The sequence below is a fragment of the Heteronotia binoei genome, chromosome 6 (genome assembly GCF_032191835.1).
Source record: "Heteronotia binoei isolate CCM8104 ecotype False Entrance Well chromosome 6, APGP_CSIRO_Hbin_v1, whole genome shotgun sequence".
NCBI lineage: Eukaryota > Metazoa > Chordata > Lepidosauria > Squamata > Gekkonidae > Heteronotia > Heteronotia binoei.
In genome coordinates this window covers 40,095,740-40,114,770 of record NC_083228.1, presented here as the reverse complement: position 1 = coordinate 40,114,770, position 19,031 = coordinate 40,095,740, and the positions used below count along the sequence as shown (strand labels likewise).

At 41.6% G+C, this 19,031-nt stretch overlaps 1 protein-coding gene across 2 annotated transcripts in view; it reads right to left on the bottom strand.

Annotated features, from left to right (window-relative positions):
- Nucleotides 1-3,119: 3,119 nt before the first annotated feature.
- Nucleotides 3,120-19,031, bottom strand: part of MYOF (myoferlin) — a 116,971-nt gene continuing 101,059 nt past the window's right edge. For both annotated transcript variants that reach the window (XM_060241330.1, XM_060241333.1), the window contains 12 exons: nt 18,397-18,488; nt 17,632-17,802; nt 15,272-15,420; nt 14,388-14,527; nt 12,104-12,192; nt 11,797-11,892; nt 10,743-10,884; nt 9,437-9,536; nt 8,709-8,902; nt 7,323-7,432; nt 5,996-6,143; nt 3,120-3,826 (listed from right to left, as the gene is read on the bottom strand). In XM_060241330.1, coding sequence (XP_060097313.1) covers nt 3,794-3,826; nt 5,996-6,143; nt 7,323-7,432; nt 8,709-8,902; nt 9,437-9,536; nt 10,743-10,884; nt 11,797-11,892; nt 12,104-12,192; nt 14,388-14,527; nt 15,272-15,420; nt 17,632-17,802; nt 18,397-18,488 — 1,464 coding nt within the window. In that variant the 3' untranslated portion in view covers nt 3,120-3,793. The remainder of the gene's footprint in view (nt 3,827-5,995; nt 6,144-7,322; nt 7,433-8,708; nt 8,903-9,436; nt 9,537-10,742; nt 10,885-11,796; nt 11,893-12,103; nt 12,193-14,387; nt 14,528-15,271; nt 15,421-17,631; nt 17,803-18,396; nt 18,489-19,031) is intronic.

Here is a 19,031-nt window from a genome sequence, read left to right as displayed (position 1 = left end):
CCACCGACAGTCCATCTGGAGTGTGATTAGTTCCAGCTCTGAGCTGTCACTTTTAGGTCATGCCTCTTGAGGTGGTTCTTACCAATCCCAAATAGAGGGCTATTATATTTTGACAGGCCAACCATTCCACCCAGCATATAACACTTGGCCATTATGGAAATGATTGCATGGAATTATACCCACAAGTTCATTCAGCAAGTTTAGGTCATTATCCTTTATTCAGTTGCTCTGAAAACTGAGAAACCTACTCCTCTTTCACCCAGTTACAGGGACAACCTTGTCATGATGCATAGCCATGGCCAAGGGCTTCATGCCTTGCGTAGCTGGCCGTGGATATATTGGTCGTGACAGAAGAAGCTGCGTTCCCATGAAAATCAAGGCAAAATCCTGAGTGTTTACTCATAATCACATTTTAAATATATAAATGTTAAGTGTAAACATATGCATAAGTTTAGGACTGCAATCTTTAATCCTTCAGAAAAGTGGTTCCAGATTAAAGAATTTTATTATTTCATTTGTCTTGTTACTGGTCATAAGAATGGGCTTGCACAGACTGGGTTTAGCCCATCCACGGACTGTTTCCCATATGTATATAAACACAACGTGCTTACTATCCTGTCAGCTGAATGTGTGAACCATCTCTGTTGTGTCTGCGTTGACACTGACTGGTAGGAAGGTTCTGTCTGTGCCAGTTAATCTGTGATGGCTCATTCACGCATGCCAGGCAAGCCAGCTTTGTCCCTGAAAAGCTCCAAAAAGGGACACGGCAGACCCAAGCAGTATTAAAAGGAAGTGCTGTTCCCCATCAGAAGAGTGGCATGTCCACTTTTAAACTTTCCGACCTCTTTGGATAGTATTTTAGCATTACCGTCATAAGTGGAATAGGACCAACCAAATTGTCACAAATTAGCAAGTAGGCTGTCCTGGCTAGCTGTTAGGCAAATAAAAAGAGGGGAGGGAGGGGGAAAATGTTTAAGAGCATGATAGAAAAGACTGCCTAGGTCAGTCTTTAGTGGAGTCCCAGAAGTGCTATGCAGGCTTCATTAGAATATTAATTAATTAAAGATGCAATAAAGATCCTGGGTTGCACCAAAGGCTGCTACTGAAGAAGCATGTATATTAATGAAACTATAACCCTCCGAAACAAAGAAAATCAGCTATATTTTCAAAGGATAGGAGGAATTACTTCTTTATCATAAAACATTTGGGCAACCTGAGGTCTTTGTCCACATTGGTGAATAAAGGCCCCAAGTTGCACCTCAATTATGTTGCAAAATACTTCATGTGTGTGCCACCTGAAGAATACAGCAGTCTGCTAATTGACAGACTTCTCTGTAATGCCCAACAGCATCTTTTTTCCTCCTGTCCCACTTTTGTACCACATCTAACTTGATGAAGAGTTCGAGGGAAGTCAAAAGCATGTTTCTTAATTTGTGGCATTTTGGCTGGCACAATAAGAAATATTCCATTAGTGGGGGAAATCCCATTAGTAATCCCAAATGCTACTCGAAAAGGTAGGGTGGATTCAAAAGGGGGTGTGCCACAATTCTGATGAAGGGTCAGTATACTTTTTTTTGTAAATGTGCTTGAGTTAAACCCGATTCCATGGATCTAGATTTTTGTTCTAATGGCCTGATGAATTATGTCAGTGTTTAAACTGGCACAGTTCTTGGTGTCTTTAATACCAAGTAATAATACTTATCTCCTGATGAGAAAAACTCCACGTTCTGATTTCTACAGATGAAGCTTCTGCTAAAAGCATAAAGGAAAGGCTGTAATCACACACACAAAATAAATCACTTTCAATCCACTTTCTTTCTTTTTGTGTGTGTATGTCTGCGTCTGGAAGTCATGTTGACCTCTGGTGACTGACCCCTACTGGGGGCCTGGAGGATATTCAGGGAGGTGACTGAATAAGCCTGCCCCCGCCTTTCGACTGGGTATTTCAGAGACAGTCTCCCATCTAAGTACTAACCACAGTCAGCCCTCCTTAGCTTCCAAGATCCGACAAGATTGGGCTTGCCTGGACTATCCAGGCCAGGGGCTTTTCAGCTACTTTAAATGCACTTTCAATCTGCATTTTACTGTGTGAACTAGCAAAAGAGCCAGTTTGGTGTAGTGGTTAAGTGTGCAGACTCTTATCTGGGAGAACCGGGTTTGATTCCCCACTCCTCCACTTGCAGCTGCTGGCATGGCCTTTGGTCAGTCATAGCTCTAGTAGAGGTTGTCCTTGAAAGGGCAGCTGCTGTGAGAGTCCTCTCAGCCCCACCCACTTCACAGGGTGTCTGTTGTGAGGGAGGAAGGTAAAGGAGATTGTGAGCCACTCTGAGACTCTGAGTGGAGGGCGGGATATAAATCCAATATCATCTTCTTCTTCAAAACCCAGTTCGAAAGTGCATTGAAAGTGGATTAAAAGTGCACTATTTAGTATGTGTAGCAGCAACCCAAATCAGGCTGGGTTTGCCCTCTGTTCATTTCTCAATGCTGACAAGCATTCACTCCTTAGGAATGAATGATGCAGGGCAAACACAGTGATAAGGCTGGTTTACCAGCCCTAAGAGAGCAATGTGTACTCCTCCAAAGTTGTCAAAGGAAGCAAATCAGTTATGGCTTTTGAAAAAAGAGAACATGCAGGAGTTCTGTAGAGACTGCTGAAATTACGGGGCAATTATAGCCCTGGGCTGTTAAATGGAAACAGCAAAAAGCAAGCTGGAGCCTGTAGACCCAACTGCGGTGGCAATGACACTTTCATCCAGCTCAAGCAGCCTTCTCTTGACACAAGGGCTCTTTCATTGGTAGAAAAATTTCTTGCGATGCAGAAAAACACCACCATTAGTGGGAGAGATTGAATCCAGCCTGCTCTAATTCTTGAATGGTTCCACTTCTGTTCTAGAGCCACAGAAGCATTAATGCAGAAAGCAGGGAAAATGATACTGCATCTCATAACACTGAGTAGTGAAGAAACAGGGAAAATGTATTATTTTATCCTATGCAGAATTATATCTCCCACCCCAAAACTGTATATTTCAGTAGGATTAGGTGTGCCTAATTGCATAGGACTATCGATGCGATATGTGCATTTTGAGCCATTCTGAAATAATAACCACAGTGTCATGTCATAAGTTTGTATTGCCTTATTTCATTGTTTTGCTCATAAAGTTGGAAGTGAAGCCTCTAAGTACAGTACAGTACTGTGATCTTTTACACCACCAGTTAACAGTTTATATTGCAATACATTTTGTTTTATAAAAATATATGCAGCATCTGATTTCTCAGTAAATGAAGAGGCATTATTTCAAAGTGCACCTGATAAAAATACTTTAAATAGAATTGTTCTTTAAAGATAAAGAAAAAAGCAACAAATATTTTGGAAAAAAAAAGTTAAAAACAAGGAAGACATAATTTTCATATGCTGGTGGCATCAAAAACAGCAGTGCTACCCTATGCAGAGTAACTCCAGGCTAGGCCCATGCATAGGAGCACACTGTTGATCTGTGAAAACTTAATCCATTAAAAAAAAAGTCTTATAATATGAGCTACAAGACTCTTTTTTGCTTTACTGTAACAGAACAACAACCTACTCTGAAAGAAATAGACCACAGTGTCTTCCCACTTTCATTATCCAGTACTTCATGGAGGACTGCTAAATTCTTAGAAATTATCCCATTCCCAGTTAAAAACACAAGGGAACAGAGTTACAGGTACGATAAGTGACTAGTGTGGTTTGGCTAATAGCTACATTTGGTCCACTTGGAGGAGCTTCCACTGCCAAGTTGCAATTCAACTTCTTTTTTTAAGGCTGCACAATCTTCATTGACAGGTAGTTCTATATAAAAATAAGGGAAAAGTCAAAATGCATGTTAAACATTTAAATATGCAGTATAATTTTAAATGATGCATTTTGCTAAAGGTCAGATTGAGATATATAATAACCTAAAGGAAAACTATGGGTACATTAATGCACAACTGTGCCATCTGGCTTATCATCCAAAATCCTGTGATAGCAGTTCATGCACTGAAACAGCTGTCTCTGGGCTACTGCCCTGGGTCAGATGACTGCATACACTCTGTTGAGAAAAAAACTGTTGGGAGGAGTAATGAGAAATCCATGCAGGATTATGAGAAGCTTTTACAGACACACAAAAGCAAGGAATCCACTAAGACTCATGGGAGCTGCCTTGTTCTTCTTCTTCCCATGCTCTCTGTCTTTATTCTTTCTCTTCCACTAATTCTGACAGCCTACGCCCCTTTCCCTTTTTCTTCCCTTCCCTTCCACTTACCTCCCCCCCACAATCTTCAGTTTCCCCTTATGTTCCTCCCCTTTTTCTGCTTCCTTCCTTCTTTCCTATCTACCCACATTTTTTATTCCCCCCCCCTTCCTACCCCTGACTAACTCAGGCATGGAAGACTTGGCAATATCGTCTAGGGCTGCTTAGCGACTCCAAAAATAGCAGCATATTTGTGTGATGCAGCCTTGTGAGAGTTCAGTTGGAAAATTTTAAAAACATGATGCTATTTTATAGGTTTTAAATCCCCTCTCCTATCCATATGTAGCTCCACTGAACTTTTTGATCCACACCCTGGGGCCATGTTCAATATTAGATATTTGATATATGGATGCCCAATAGCCTAGGGAGTTTAATTTTCTTCCTTTATAAATGAATGAACAGAATAATAAACTAGCCCTTTTCCTACATTTGCCCTTAAAAATGTGCAGCAGTACTCCAAGAAGGGCTCCTTCCTGCACTCAGAGCAGCTGCCACAGTAGAGGGAAGATTGGTGTTCATTGAGAAGAAGAGACAGTAGTGAGCTAGAACAGCCCCTGAACAGTGATGTTGTACAAGGGGTACTTGGACAACCTCCACTGACTATAATAGTTTCTATCAACAAAAGTAAAATGTACTTTTAGCACTGTTGTCTTTAGAAAACTTATCTGATTAACATTAGGTTGGCTGCCTACAGTTGGGCGGTTTAAGCCGCCCTGGGGACAAGTGGCAGGGGGATCTAAAAAGCACGCCTACACGCACACGTCTAACAGCCATCCCTGTCCTGTACCCATCTCATCCCTGGCTGGCTGGGAGCCACCTCCAAAGTGGTACCTAAATTCTGAGGTGGCTCCAAGGCACACACCCCCAGCAGTCTGGACAGCCAGGAAGTGCCTGGGGAGTGCCTGGAGAGTGGCTGATGGGCGCACAAGTGCTGTGGATTTACCTCCACAGCGCATGCAGCCTGTCTCTGTTCCGGGGCAGGCTGCAGGCTGTCTGGACAATCCTGAGCACTCCTTTTCCTACCGGCTCACTTCTGGGTTGTCTGTTAGCAGCAGTTGTGTCTCATTTTTATAAAGAGAACAGCATTACAGTCTATTCCGTTGCTTGTTGCATGTATTATCTTGCTCCTGCAGCATTGTTTTCCTACGCTTGTTGCATTCAGTGAGGGGATGGGAGCAGCGTGATGTCAGGAAAGCATGCTGGCATTGGTTGGCATTAGTGTTTTTGTATTGTTCAGAACACATGATTTCTCATGCTTTTCAATGCATTGTTTCTAATTTTTTTTGAATCTATCCCTATTGTATTATTTATAGGATGTCTTTTGCTGCTGGACTGTATTGTTTTGCACTGTGCAATCCACCATGAGTCTCAGGGAGAAAAGCAAGCTACAAGTAAATATTTTAAACAAGACATTCATTAATTATTTAATTAACAAGTGATTGATGGAAGTTTACACCATTGTTTTTGAATAAGTTATCTTAACCTGTAGTACCTATTAGAATTATGAAATATTGTCCCACCATAACTTACTGACACCAGCTGAAGTAAGCATTTTGAAATAATAATAAAGCATTTTGAAACAAAATAATGTTTAAAATCTCTAGGAAGTCTGGCTTGCAATCAGGAGCACAAGCTCACATCCTGAATTCAAGGTTCTATCCTGCCTCAAACCAGAAAGATTTAATGTTACAGCTGGGTGAAAACATTATAAAATGTAAAATACATACCGGCAATGAATAGAGAAAGATTGCAACAAACAGGAGAACAATCACCAGGATAATGAGGCCTATAAAGATCCATTTGAATCTTCGCCAGACAATGAATTTCATGGTCTTGCATGGATTTGTGAACCAAAGGAAAGAAGTTTCTGGACGACTATATTTTGAAAGAAGGAAAAAAACATATAAATTGCATTAGTGAAGAAGCTCATTTACAGCCCACAGGCTGCACTGTCACTGTCCATTTTGTAGGAAGAGATTATTTATAGACATCCCTATGTACAGCTTCTCATAGTGACAAATTGTAGAAAATGGATGTTCAAGTGTCTTTTGAACATGGCTGGCTCCAGCTGATTGGACACCCTAGATGAAAGTTAATTTTGTAATTCCCTGCAGTGCTGGGCCATTATGTTCCCTGGAGGAACGGAGCTGTATGAAGCTAAGAGTCGAGGAAATGAAGAATACTCCGATAACACATCTACCCCAGGTCACAGGTCTGTTGTCCCAGAGGTCTGCGTCTGGGAGGGTAACTGAATTCACCGGAGAAGAGTTCTCCTGTTTATCCTAGTGTTCCTTTGCCACAGGCAAAGAAGTGATGCTAATTATATCAGGCCAGCCTTGCTTCTGAATAGCTTTCAAGGATCTTCCATTTCCCTTCTTATCCTTTTCTTAACTTACAATTTCCTTCTGAACTCTCTGATTCATCATCCTCTTCTGATGACTTTTGCCTGACCTTCTTGGATGTCATGGTGGGACTTAGCAGTCAGAGGGATCACAGGCCCTCTGGATTCTACGGATATAGATGCTGTGATGTCATAGGAGGGTTAAGAGCCCAAGTCTAGATAACTGAGTGCTAAAGCAAGCTTGGATGCCTGCAGAATGTGAATGCCAAGTTTCAAGGCTTTTTTTGTATAAAAAGCCAGCAGGAACTCATTTGCATATTAGGCCACACCCCTGACATCACCATTGTTTCACACAGGGCTTTTTCAGTAGGAAAAAAGCCCAGCAGGAACTCACTGCATATTAGGCCACACCCTCTGATGCCAAGCCAGCCGGAACTGCGTTCCTGTGCATTCCTTCTCAAAAAAGCCCTGCCAAGTTTCATAAAGAACTTTTATAAAACTGAATCACGTTAAAGCAAAATTCAGCTCATCATTAAGCTGCAATCTGTGGATATCCACAGGCATCCTATGGAAACCAGAGTGTTGACCTGCTTTCAGCTTCTCAGAAAGGATGCTGAAAAGATTTTTTAAAAAATAATCTACATTATTTGGGGTGGGGTGAGGAATAATCTATGAGACATTCCAATTAATTAGAAGAAAAGGCAGTTTCTTACTTTGGTGGATCTAGCTTAGGGTTCATATTAGGTTCATCTCTTCCTTTACCAGCTGGCCTTTCATCAATGTCTTTTTCACGAAGGACCTCCAAAGTCATCTCTATCTTACCCTTTGGACAAATAAAAAATATAATCAAGATCTTCACCATAAATTTTCAAGATTAAATATTTGTACTTCTTAGGGACATATAAACTTCAATATTGCATTCAACTTTATTTCTCTTCTCCTTTGGTAAATGAAGAATAATGCTTATAAAATATTGTGTATTTCAAAATCTACTAAAAGCTGAATGTTTGTTTCTACATAATGTTTCTGGTTGTGTCCCTTTGTCACATTCTCCAATTGTGTGTGTGCAAAGTGCCACATCAAGTTAGAGCCAATTTATGATGACCTCAGCAAAGGCAGGTGAGAAGCAGCAGTGATCTGCCATTGGCATCTTCTGCAGAGTCTTATTTTCAAGTACCAACCATGCTTAGCTTCTGAGATCTGACAAGATCAGACTATACCAAGGCACCTTCCCTCCTGTGATTCCCATCAAATTCCTATTAAATTTTATGAGACAAAGATATAAAGTTGTATGTGCATAATCTCTCTCTCTCTCTCTCTCTCTATCTCTCTATCTCTCTATCTATCTATCTATCTCTCTCTCTCTCTCTCTCTATCTCTCTCTCTATCCAGGGCTTTTTTTGTAGCAGGAACTCCTTTGTATATTAAGCCACACACCCTTGATGTAGCCAATCCTCCTGGAGCTTACAGTAGACTCTGTACTAAGAGCCTTGTAAGGTCTTAGAGGAGTGGCTACATCAGGGGTCTGTGGCCTAATATGCAAAGGATTTCCTGCTACAAAAAAAGTCATCCAGCCATTCATCCATCATCTCAAATGCATTATGGTTTATTGGCTTTATATCCCGCCCTCCCCAATGAAGCAGTCTTGGGATGGCTGTAATTGTAATTGTAACTGTAATTGATTTGATTCAATCCCATGAACAAGTCTTCTCTGCCTTCCTACAGCAGATCTGTGTGACAACCTCCCCCAATACTGCTGGGAGGAACCCCAGGAATAAAAAACCAGGCACAAGGGGCTACAGTGAAGTGGGTGAACTGGGCAAAACTGCCTTCCACCACTGTATTCTGTGAAAGTCCTACTGAAGAAAGAAAGAGCACAACTGTGCCTGATTCTGCATCTTCACCACAAATGTTATGTGGCTTTTTGTCTCGGGGTGGGGTGGAGGAGTCACAGAAGGTTGCTGTAGGAAGACAAAGGCAGTGACAGCCTGTTTCCACAGAATTTGAATCAATCTTTGGATGTGTGCATATGAAAAGGTTAATTAGGAAAAAAGAAATTCTAACTATGGAATTGTTTGTATATATTAAGTGAAGCCTACAGCTAAGACACGAGAGCCATCTTTTTCCTGGTAGCACGGCCACCATCCTTTCATGGATTTCTGTTCAAAGAGTGAAGCAATCTTCAAGGGCTTGAAAGAATTGATGGGCTTCGATTCTGGAAGCATGTCTAGTGTGCACTTTTCTGGAACTTTTGATGGGATTACTGTATTGTGCAAATCAAGTTCAACAAAACCTAAAGGAAAAGGAAAGGAGAAAAAAGCTTATCTTAGGTACTCTACTGATTCCTTAATAAGAACATAAAAGAAACCTACTAAATCAGAGCAGTGGTTCATCTAGTCCAGCATCCTGTTTTATATTGCAGAGGCTGAGGCTTTTCCCTGCTATTGCCACCCAGTACTGGTAGTTCAAAGGACTGCTGCTTCTAGATATGGAGGCTCCTGTAAGACACCATGGCTAGTAGCCACTGACCTTCCCTTGATGAATCTGCCTAACCCCTTTTAAAACTATGTTTGTGACCATCACTACTTCCCTGGCAGTGAATTCCGGTTTAATTGGTTGTTGAGGAAGCAAGTATTTCCTTTTTGTCTGTTCTGAACCTTTTCCCCAGCTATTTCATTGGTCACTCCCAAGTTATGGGAAAAGGTGAAAAAGCTCCCTCTATCCACTTTACCCACCACATATGCAATTTTATGAACCCATCAGCAGGAACTGGTTGTTCTTTTGACAGGAACCCTCCCCAAACCCCCTGTTACAATTAAAGTCATACCCAGATAGTCATCCAAGGAAAACTTATCGTTGTCCCATATCTGAATTAACAGCCTGGGTGGAATTCTGAATTCAGTCCTGTCAAGACTCCAGAAGTGTTCCTAAGGAGGAGAAGAAGCTGTCATATTTTGTGGAACTGATGCACACCTGCTGCATCCTCATCTCCCTGCTCCTGTGAACAATGCTCTGCACATACACCTGGACTTTGCCAGCCCTCTTGCCAATGGAAAGCTGCATTTGCAGAAGAGCTGCACATGTCTAATGGAGTGGATTAGCACCCACACACTGCTGGATAGAGACAGAAGGTCTATGAGCTTGCACAATAAGACAAGTATTTGCAGTGACCATGAGGAGAAACTTCCGTTTGGAAGTATGAAGTTGTACTGTTACATAACTTGCTTTATGTCTCTTGCAAGAATCCCAGCCCCAGTTGCCATGCACTAGGGCTTAATTTGGTTGGCAGATCTTCCCTTGGGTACCATCCTAATCCACCTCCTCTCCACTGGCTCTACTACCTTCTGAGCTGGGAGCCAGAGCTGGTATGTTCTCCTTGGCTTCCTCCTTCAAGACTTTTGAGGGCCCTAGCCAGGCCTGGGACATGCCCAGCCGCCTCAGAGCTTCAAACATTTCTTCATAATCTCCTTCTACTCTTCTGGGGATGTGATCCGGTCCATGAGGGACCAGTAACACTTCCTGAGCCATCTCTGTCTCATTACCTGTCTTTCCGAACCCAAGAGTGGTGCTTCCCAACAGACAGCTGGCTGTCAAAGGGCCAACTGTCAGTGAGTACTTGAGTCTTAAAGTGCTAGCCGCCAAGGTGCGCCAGTCACCCCAGTGGATCTGATGGCTGTTGGGCTTGAACCTGTGGGGTGCTGAAAAGGAGGGGAGCATGGTGTTGTCTCCACCAACACCCCACACATCACTGTATGATCTGAATGCCACACTAGACATTATATGGACAATGCATGTAGCAGTCTGCTGACTGTTTTTTAATTAAAAGCAATTATGGGAATCAGGGACGTTCAAGAAGAAGAATGGTGTGGAAGGGAGAAAGGCTGCTCAATTCTTTCATCTTTAGTACTGGTCGACTCAAAATTGCCAACACAAGGGTAACTTTCAGGGGTGGAATGCAAAAGGCTAAAAAGGCTCCTTCTCCTTCCTCTATTAGGTCTGGCTACATTAAAAGAAGCAAATATCATCAAAACAAACCCTCAGGGAAAAGCTAGATTTTAATCAGTATCATATGCAATTTGGCCTCAAATGGTCAAGATTAACAGTTATCTTGCACTTTATTTGAGAAAAGTCACCTTTTTGGAAACTGTACAGAGCTGCTCAGCTGGAAAATAATCAAAAGGGAAAACAAATCTCCAGTTGAAATTCCCTTCTCCATCCAGGGACCTGTAATGCACATCTGTTTTTTGCTTATTTTCTTCTAAGCCAGGCATCCATCTGAAAATCAGAAGCAAGAATATTTGGCTGTTCACACCTCAAGGAATCAATGCCTGTTTGCAATGAAATAGTACTTCAGGGTGATTACAGGACTGAAGGATGGCATTTACATTCTAATGCACTAGAAATGAAATACAGATTTTGGCACTATTTGATGTCACTCCATTAGATCCAACAGAGTTCAGTGGAATGTGGCTTGTGCTCCCAGTAACGTACAAAGTCCCCATGAAATCCTTTGAACCCAAGATGACAAAAAGCCAAGTGTCAATATGACCTATCTACAGGACAGACACAAGACTGAAAAGGCAAGCCATAACATTAATGTGAAATATTCCACTGAACCATAACTTTGCATACCTCCCATTCATTTCACGAATGCCCAGATCACTTGAGGTACATGCATTTTACTTACATATTATAACTAGTAGATACATATTGGGTTTTTTTTTCCATGCATAAAAGGAACTGAATATCTGACCATCTGCAAAATACTTTGGTGCATTTTAAAGATGGTTCCCGCTAATTATTTCATCCTCTCAATGTACTGAGACCAATGAATTTCAAAGTAGTCTTTGTGTGAACATTAACATATGATTTAATCTTTGGAATTCTTAATTTTTTATAATGGAAATGTTAAAATTATGAAAAAGAGGAGGAGGAGATTGGAGTTATACCCCACCCTTCACTCTGAGTTTCAGAGTGGTTTACAATCTCCTTTCCTTCCTCTTCCCACATCCTGTGAGGTACGTGGGGTGGAGAGAGAGCTCTGAGAGAACTGTGACTGACCGAATGTCACCCAGCTAGATGCATGCGGAGGAGTGGGGAATCAAACCCAGTCCTCTAGATTAGAGTTCTCTGCTTCTACACCAAACTGGCTCAGTATTAGCCAAATCTAGGCTACAGCAGACTTACCCCTTCACATAAATGTCACTCATTTCTTCCCCCGTGATGCTTTTCTCATCTAGTAGGACATCTTTTGTATTCCATATAATGACCCGCAGTTCATATCTGTAATACAGATTGGGGAAAATGAAACCATAGGATTCTACTTTTGGGTTATTATACAGTGAAAACTAGGCAGGTATAAGGTAATGACAAAACATAATGGAGCACCAGCCAAAATATTTCACCCACATTTCTCATGTTTAACTTATAGGGCTGGCATATGATTTACTCTTTGGAATTCAGAAAAAGCATGCAATTTGCCTCATCTACTCACTTCTTAGCTTTGCGAGGAATGATGTTGAAAGGAAGGCCAGGTGGGCCCAAGCTTTTGGGGAAAACATCCACCCACATCTGAAGCTTTCCCTGCATCAATGAAACAATCAAATCAGACTTTTGAAAGGACACATTATCTAATATTTTAATTATTCCAGTATCAAAAGAACATAAGAAGAATCCTGCTGGATCAGACCAGTGGTCCATCTAATCCAGCATCCTGTCTCACACAGAGGTCAACTAATTCTCCTGGAGGGCCAACAACAGGGCACAGAGGCTGAGGCATCCCCCTGATATTGCCTCCTGGCTCTGAGATTAGTGCCTCTGAATGTGGAGGTTCCCCTCAGTCATCACCATGGCTAGCAGCCACTGGTAATGTCATCTGATACAGCTTGCTCCAAAGAATGATGCAACTTGTTTTGCGTTACTAAAAGGGCTTCCTCTATGGCAAAGAATTTGAGTAATTAAAGTGCTGAATTCCCACAATTGACCACAAAGTTTTAATTTAGTTTCTTTGTTAACACAGAAAACTGGGGACACTTTACCGGCAAGAAAAATATGGTGTGGTTTAGTATATTCTGTTAGAGCAAACTACAGTGTCATTCAAATAGGATGAGTAGCCATTTCAGTGGCAGTCCTATGCCCCTGGAACAGCCTCCCAGAAGAGGCTTCTAACAGGGAGGTGGAACACTTACTATCCTGTCTATCTGGTGAGTTTTGAGGGCAGCCTAACCCTGGGCAAAGGGGGACTATATGGTTGGGGGGAACAGAAGATGTTTTCAGATATAAAAAATGTTCCTAAGTCTGCTGTTTTAATGTTTGTGTTAGCAAACTGTTTTTCTGTTGTTACCTGCCTTGGGCAGATGCTCAGGAGAAAGATGGATATCCAAATATTTAAAATAAATTTTTATACACACACAAAGTCTCAAGGATCCCATGATGGATCTGTCCAGTGCAGGGTCACGCTTATATTAAAAATGAATTACAACTGCAGATTTGGAGGGCTTCCTGGAATAATCTAAAGTGGTATCTATATCTAGGATAATGGGTTGGATCCAGGTGAAATTTTCCACTAACAGAAGGCGCTCCCACCAGCTGAACAGAACTTTCCTGTCCTCTTCCTTCCCACTATCAAGAATGGCATGAGGAGTGTGACGGACAGCAAGCAAATGCATGGTTATAGGCCAGGGGTGGCCAAACTGTGGCTTGGGAGCCACATGTGGCTCTTTCACACATATTGTGTGGCACTTGAAGCCCTGTTCGCCGGCTTGGAAAAGGCATTTGTCTCTTTAAATCACTGCTCCAAGCCAAGCTAGCTGGCAGTTTGGAGAATGCTATTTTCCTTCCTTCCTTCCTTCCTTCCTGGTCTCAAACATCTGACATTGATGTTGTGTGGCTCTCAAACATCTGACATTTATTCTATGTGGCTCTTACGTTTGGCCACCTCTGTTATAGGCAGTGCTGCTTGAGAGAGAGTGAGTTAGCTGAACTGATTGATAGCTCATGGAACTCACGCTGATTGGAGGACTGCAGCTAACTGTAGATGGGAGGAGGATAGCTAGGGAGTTGGAGAGTTGGCTGGAGAAGAGAGTGGTGGTCTGGAAGACTCTCTGGTGTGAGAGGAGTCAGAAAAGCAGAGCCTGTTTCAGAGCCAGTGTGGTGTGGCTTTGAAAAGAGGATAGACTCTTGAGGAAATTGTTCAAATAGCTTATATCAGTTGTGTGTGTAAAACAAAGAAACACAACTTGAGAAGGAAATTAGTTCTCCATTTGTAAACTTAATATCCAGATTGAAGAGACTGTAAATCTGGAAGATAAGGATTTGGCAATTGGTTTGAACTGGCATTGAAAGGCCCTAAACACGCCAAATGGCAGAGTTATTGATCTTAAGGAGAAGAGAATAACAATCTTGCCAGAGAAAAGGACCTAGTAGGAAAACCCTAGTCTTAAATCTAAAGCTGTGTGACCAACAAATATTAAATTCAAAAGGAAACATAAGGCAATCAAGTATTATCTAAGTAAAAGCACTGTAAATCTGGAATACCTTCAGTGAAAATAAAACAGCCTTAAAGTCTCAAAACGTCTCCTGCACCATAAAATGCAGTTCTGTAAATATAGTTAACTTTCTGTCTACCAATTCCAAATCTTATACACTATGTAAATGAGATCACATAAAGGAGGGTGGAGAAGTAAAGTTGGGATTTATTTTTACACTGTCCCTTGGTATGCATGTGTTCTCTATAGCTATGCTAGAATTTCCAGAAAGGTAAAAGAAGTTTAAAGTACTTGTGAGATGTTTGGCTGGAAGGTACTGTACAAGGTTCTTGTCTCTACATGTTCAGGCACCAAACCCTGAGTTCTGAGAATGTGAAGGGCAAGTCGTTCTTCTCCAGGCCCAAGATGTTCATGTAATTTTTTGTTGGCCTCTGAGGTAAAGAAAGACAATATAAGTAAGTGCAATGCACCATCAAGTAATGAAGCAATGCGTATCCACATTTACACAGTTGTGTTAAAATACGCCTTAAATGCAATGGATTTCTTTTGGACTTAGGAACATCTGAGCACAGGTACATTCAACAGCTTGTTATGGGAAGGCAACAGTAACTCTTAGGGTTGCCAGACCCCTGGTAAAGATGGTGTCCCCACACCAGTCCCCGCCCTTAGCTACCAATCAGCTGGCTGGCAGGGGACTTACCTGGAGAAAGAAAAAGGCCCAGGCCTTGTTGCTGTTGTCACACAGGAACTGACATCATCACATGAGAGCTGTCCAGGAGATACTCTGATATTTGGGAAAAAACTGGTAGAATCCAGTTTTACCATAGAGTTTTTGCCCAAATACCAGAGCATTGTCTGGACATCAAAGGCGAGATGATGTCCCTTCTTGTGTGACACTGGCAACAAGGCCTGGGCCTTTCTTTTTCTTCAGGTAAATCTCCCCATTCCCCCACTGGTTGCCAGGTCCCTCCTAGTTATTCTCATGCACGTGTTTTTCACTTGCCCATGGTGTGCAATGGAAAGCCCCAGTGGCACATGCTGATCTGTTCTTCTGCAACACAACCACAACCTGTGTTTTTAAATGCAGTTTTAAATTCTATAATTGCAGAAACGCTCATGGAAAAACACTGGACAGGAACAAATGCAATCAGTGAAATAACTAGTACTGAACTTACCAAATTCATCCAAAGTGTAATCTCTCCCTCCATAATTAATTCTCAATCCATTTTCAGAGAGGACCGGCAGAGAGTAGCCTTTGACCCGGGCTGTATTTTGCAAGATTTCTGATGGTTTCAGTTGATCTCTCCAGGTGTTTACTCCTGAACTTTTATGAAACAGAGCACATTTCTACATGTAAGTTCTCTCTTGCAAAAACTATTTGCTATTTTTTTAAGTAGTACGTAAGTATACTCCTAAATATGTGGACTCACTGGATTGTATGCTGTTTAAAAGTGGACACTGGGCAGTGAAATTGTGTTTTGTAAACTACACTCACACACATATAGATGGATAGCCATGTTAGTAGCAGCAGAAAAAAGCAAGAGTCCAGTAGCACCTTAAAGACTAACAAAATTTGTGGCGGGGGATGAGCTTTCCTGAAGCAGCATCTGAAGAAGTGAGCAGTGACTCACAAAAGTTCATTCCCTGCCGCAAATTTTGTTAGTCTTTAAGGTGCTACTGGACTCGTACTCTTTTCTACTGTCACATATAAATAGTTACTTGTTACCATGCGTAAAAACATAAGATTAAGCAAAAAATCTTTATGTACCATAGTATATATACCACGACCTTTATTTATTTATTATTTTAATTTCCCTTGTTTCTGAGGCTTTTTGAAGATGGGAAATCTAAACTGTACATGGAACTGCTCACAAGGGCTTTCTCATTCACTTCCATGGAAAGAACAACACAACATATTCATTCCTTTGTGCATAAGGAGCTGTCCATAGGGAGGCTTACTTGTGCAGGAACTCCATGTGAACATTCAGAACATGTACAGGATTCAGAGCAGGGCAGAACAAAATGTCCCCTGAAACTGCCCCCCCCCCACCATACACTTATCCCCTTTCATGCCTGTTCATATCCCCAACCAGCTGCTGAATCATCACCACTTGTTCTTATTTTTTTTTAATGTTCTTTCTATCCCTGCAAAAATGCAGCTGTCATGTACCCAATAAAACTTGGCTGTATGCCTGTGTCACTGAGGGCAAACAAAGGTAGTGTAAAGTAAGGGAATTCTTTACACTGGCATGCTGCCAGATCATGTCAGCTACATGACAGCTGCAATTTTACACAAGGACAGAAAGAATAAGGGTTTTAAAGGAGAGAAAAGAGCACTATTTTAGCAGTAACATGGGGTTCACAGGGGTTTGTTTTAGAACACCTCTCCTGCTGCTAAAAAGATACTGGGGAAGGAAGAAGCTGCACTTATTTTTACAGGAAGTGGGAAGGAACTGTTGAGATATGCAACTGCCTGAGGTGCTGAACACACAACCATTTTCAACCCCTTCAAAGCCCCACTCCCAAGGATCACTAAATCATGGGGTGTGAAGTTCTCCTCCTTTGACTGAAGACCCCCTCCTCCCAGTTTGGTTCAGTCCTAATTCTGAAGAGTAATAATGTAGACTGTGCCTTAGATAGGATATTATATCCAACTGGGAATAAGGCCCATTGGGGAATAAGGCTCTAGAAATAGGCTCTGGGTGAGTGCCCCCCCTTGCAGTCTTCCCACCCACCCAAGGTAGCCATTTTCTGAAGGGGAATTGATCTGACTTCATCTTTCCATCTCCTCACCCCTCCCTGCAGCCTGTATCTAGGACAAGTACAGCCTTTGTTTGCAGTGAGGACCAAAGCAGCTTACATAATTCCCCTCTTTCCCTTTTGATCTGCACAACAACCCTGTGAGGTAGGTTAAGCTGAAAGTCTGTGAGTGGTCTGGAATCACAGTGTGAACCAAAGCAGGAGAGAAGCAACCTCAGCAAGTTATAATGACACAGAGTCCATCCTGATCTGTGCCATCTGAAGAGCAGTTGTAATTCTGAGTGATCTTCAGCTCTCACCTGGAGATTGGCAACAATGGTTCTCTGGGAGGAAGTGACTGGTTTGCATGGTGGATGGCATTGTGCCTATCAGAGGTCCCACCCCTCCTCAAACCCCACCATCTCCAGGCTCCACCCCTGAGATCTCCAGGAATTTTCCACCCTGGAGTTGGCAACCCTATCTCCTTCCCTTTATCTGCTTCTCTGACTTCAACTTTCCATCTCCTCTCCACTGCCTGCAACTTCTACTTAGGAAAAGGACAATCTTTCTTCACAGTGTGTGGAGACATTAGGGGATGGATGGATGGATGGATGGATGGATGGATGGATGGATGGATGGATGGATGGATGGATAGAAGGTTACAGTCAGTGATAAGGCAGCACGATGTGACCAAGTGAAATGTCTTTTTAGAAACATTGCTATCAGTTGGTGATACTGAAACATATACTTAATTTTAATAATTATTTCCTCAGCCTTTTTAAAGAGAGACACTTACACGCAGTACTGCTGAGGTATCCCACAGTGAGAGCCAAAGCGGGAAAGGAACCTGTTCTCCAGGTCTATGGTGGTTTCTCCGACTTTCTCATCTCGTGTCATCATGTCATAGTCATACACAGAAATTTTCAGATCTTTTTCTTGAGGCAAGAAGCAGCTCAGTTCGTACATCCTAAATAATACAGAAATACCCGGTACTCCTCACATCAGTGCTCATAACAGCACTGCCAACTTTGTTCATAAACTTGCAACTAATTGCAACAGCTATTGCTATTTTAATATTTCTCCTTTATCCATTCCATTCTGAGAACAAGCTGCTTGTAACAGAAGTCTATCATCAATATAAATAAGACAGTTTTGGTGCTGTATTCACAGCCATAGAACAATATTGAGATTCTTTCCCCTCCTATCTACTACCAAAATCCCATATTCTAAAGTATAAAATTCCAGGTTTTAAAACCCTATTTTTATAGTAACAGAAGTTTTTTTTAAAAAAACTTGTATATAATTGTTTTTTCTTCAGCAAACTTTGACAATTTGTCTCTCAAGTATCCTCTTTTGAAAGATACCAGCACAAGATGAGAGAAATAAATGGAAAAGTCATTCTCCCCTCCTCTCCATATTACTTTGTTTCATAACTGAAAGTAAACCAAAGTGGTTTCTTCAAGATGCCAATGCTGCTGCTGATGCTACTGTGATGCTCTGAATGGAAATTATGATCACTTGAACAATAGGATTGGGGTGGGGGTAAAAATAAATTCATTACCTTCCAAAAATTGGATTGACAGTATTGGGAACATAATGATCTCTGTCTTCAACAACTTTTTTCCCTAAGGTGATTTTAATGTATGGATCACACTGTTTGGAAAAAAGGAGTAAATATATTGTTAATTACATAATACATATCCTAGATATTATCCGCAGCCCAATGTATGCTGTGATGTTTATACCAGTTCAGGCATCTGGTTCAACAGAGGGATAGGTCTATGCACACAGCCTCTGTGCATGTAGAACTCCCTCTTCTATTTAAATAGCTGAAGAACAACATGAAATCTACTCTGGACCTCACATAATATGTGCAGAAGGTCCCTAGTATCTCCAAATAATTGCTCTGTTGGTTTGTTAATCTGCAAAGTACGTTCATCCCCTTATGCCATCCTTCCCACAATTCTACTGTGAGACAACTAGTGTTGCCTTTGTATGGAAACGGAGAGTGCTTGATCAGGAGTTTGAACCTAGATTCTCAGACTAGGGTTGGCATTCAATGTGTCACAACCATAGTATTATTAAGCATCTTAATTTTTTTCCTATAAAATAGCTTGGTGCTAAGAGATCTTAATGTTTTCCCATCTCTTCCCACAATACTACTACTATTATTTTTTTTCTACCAAATTCCAAGTT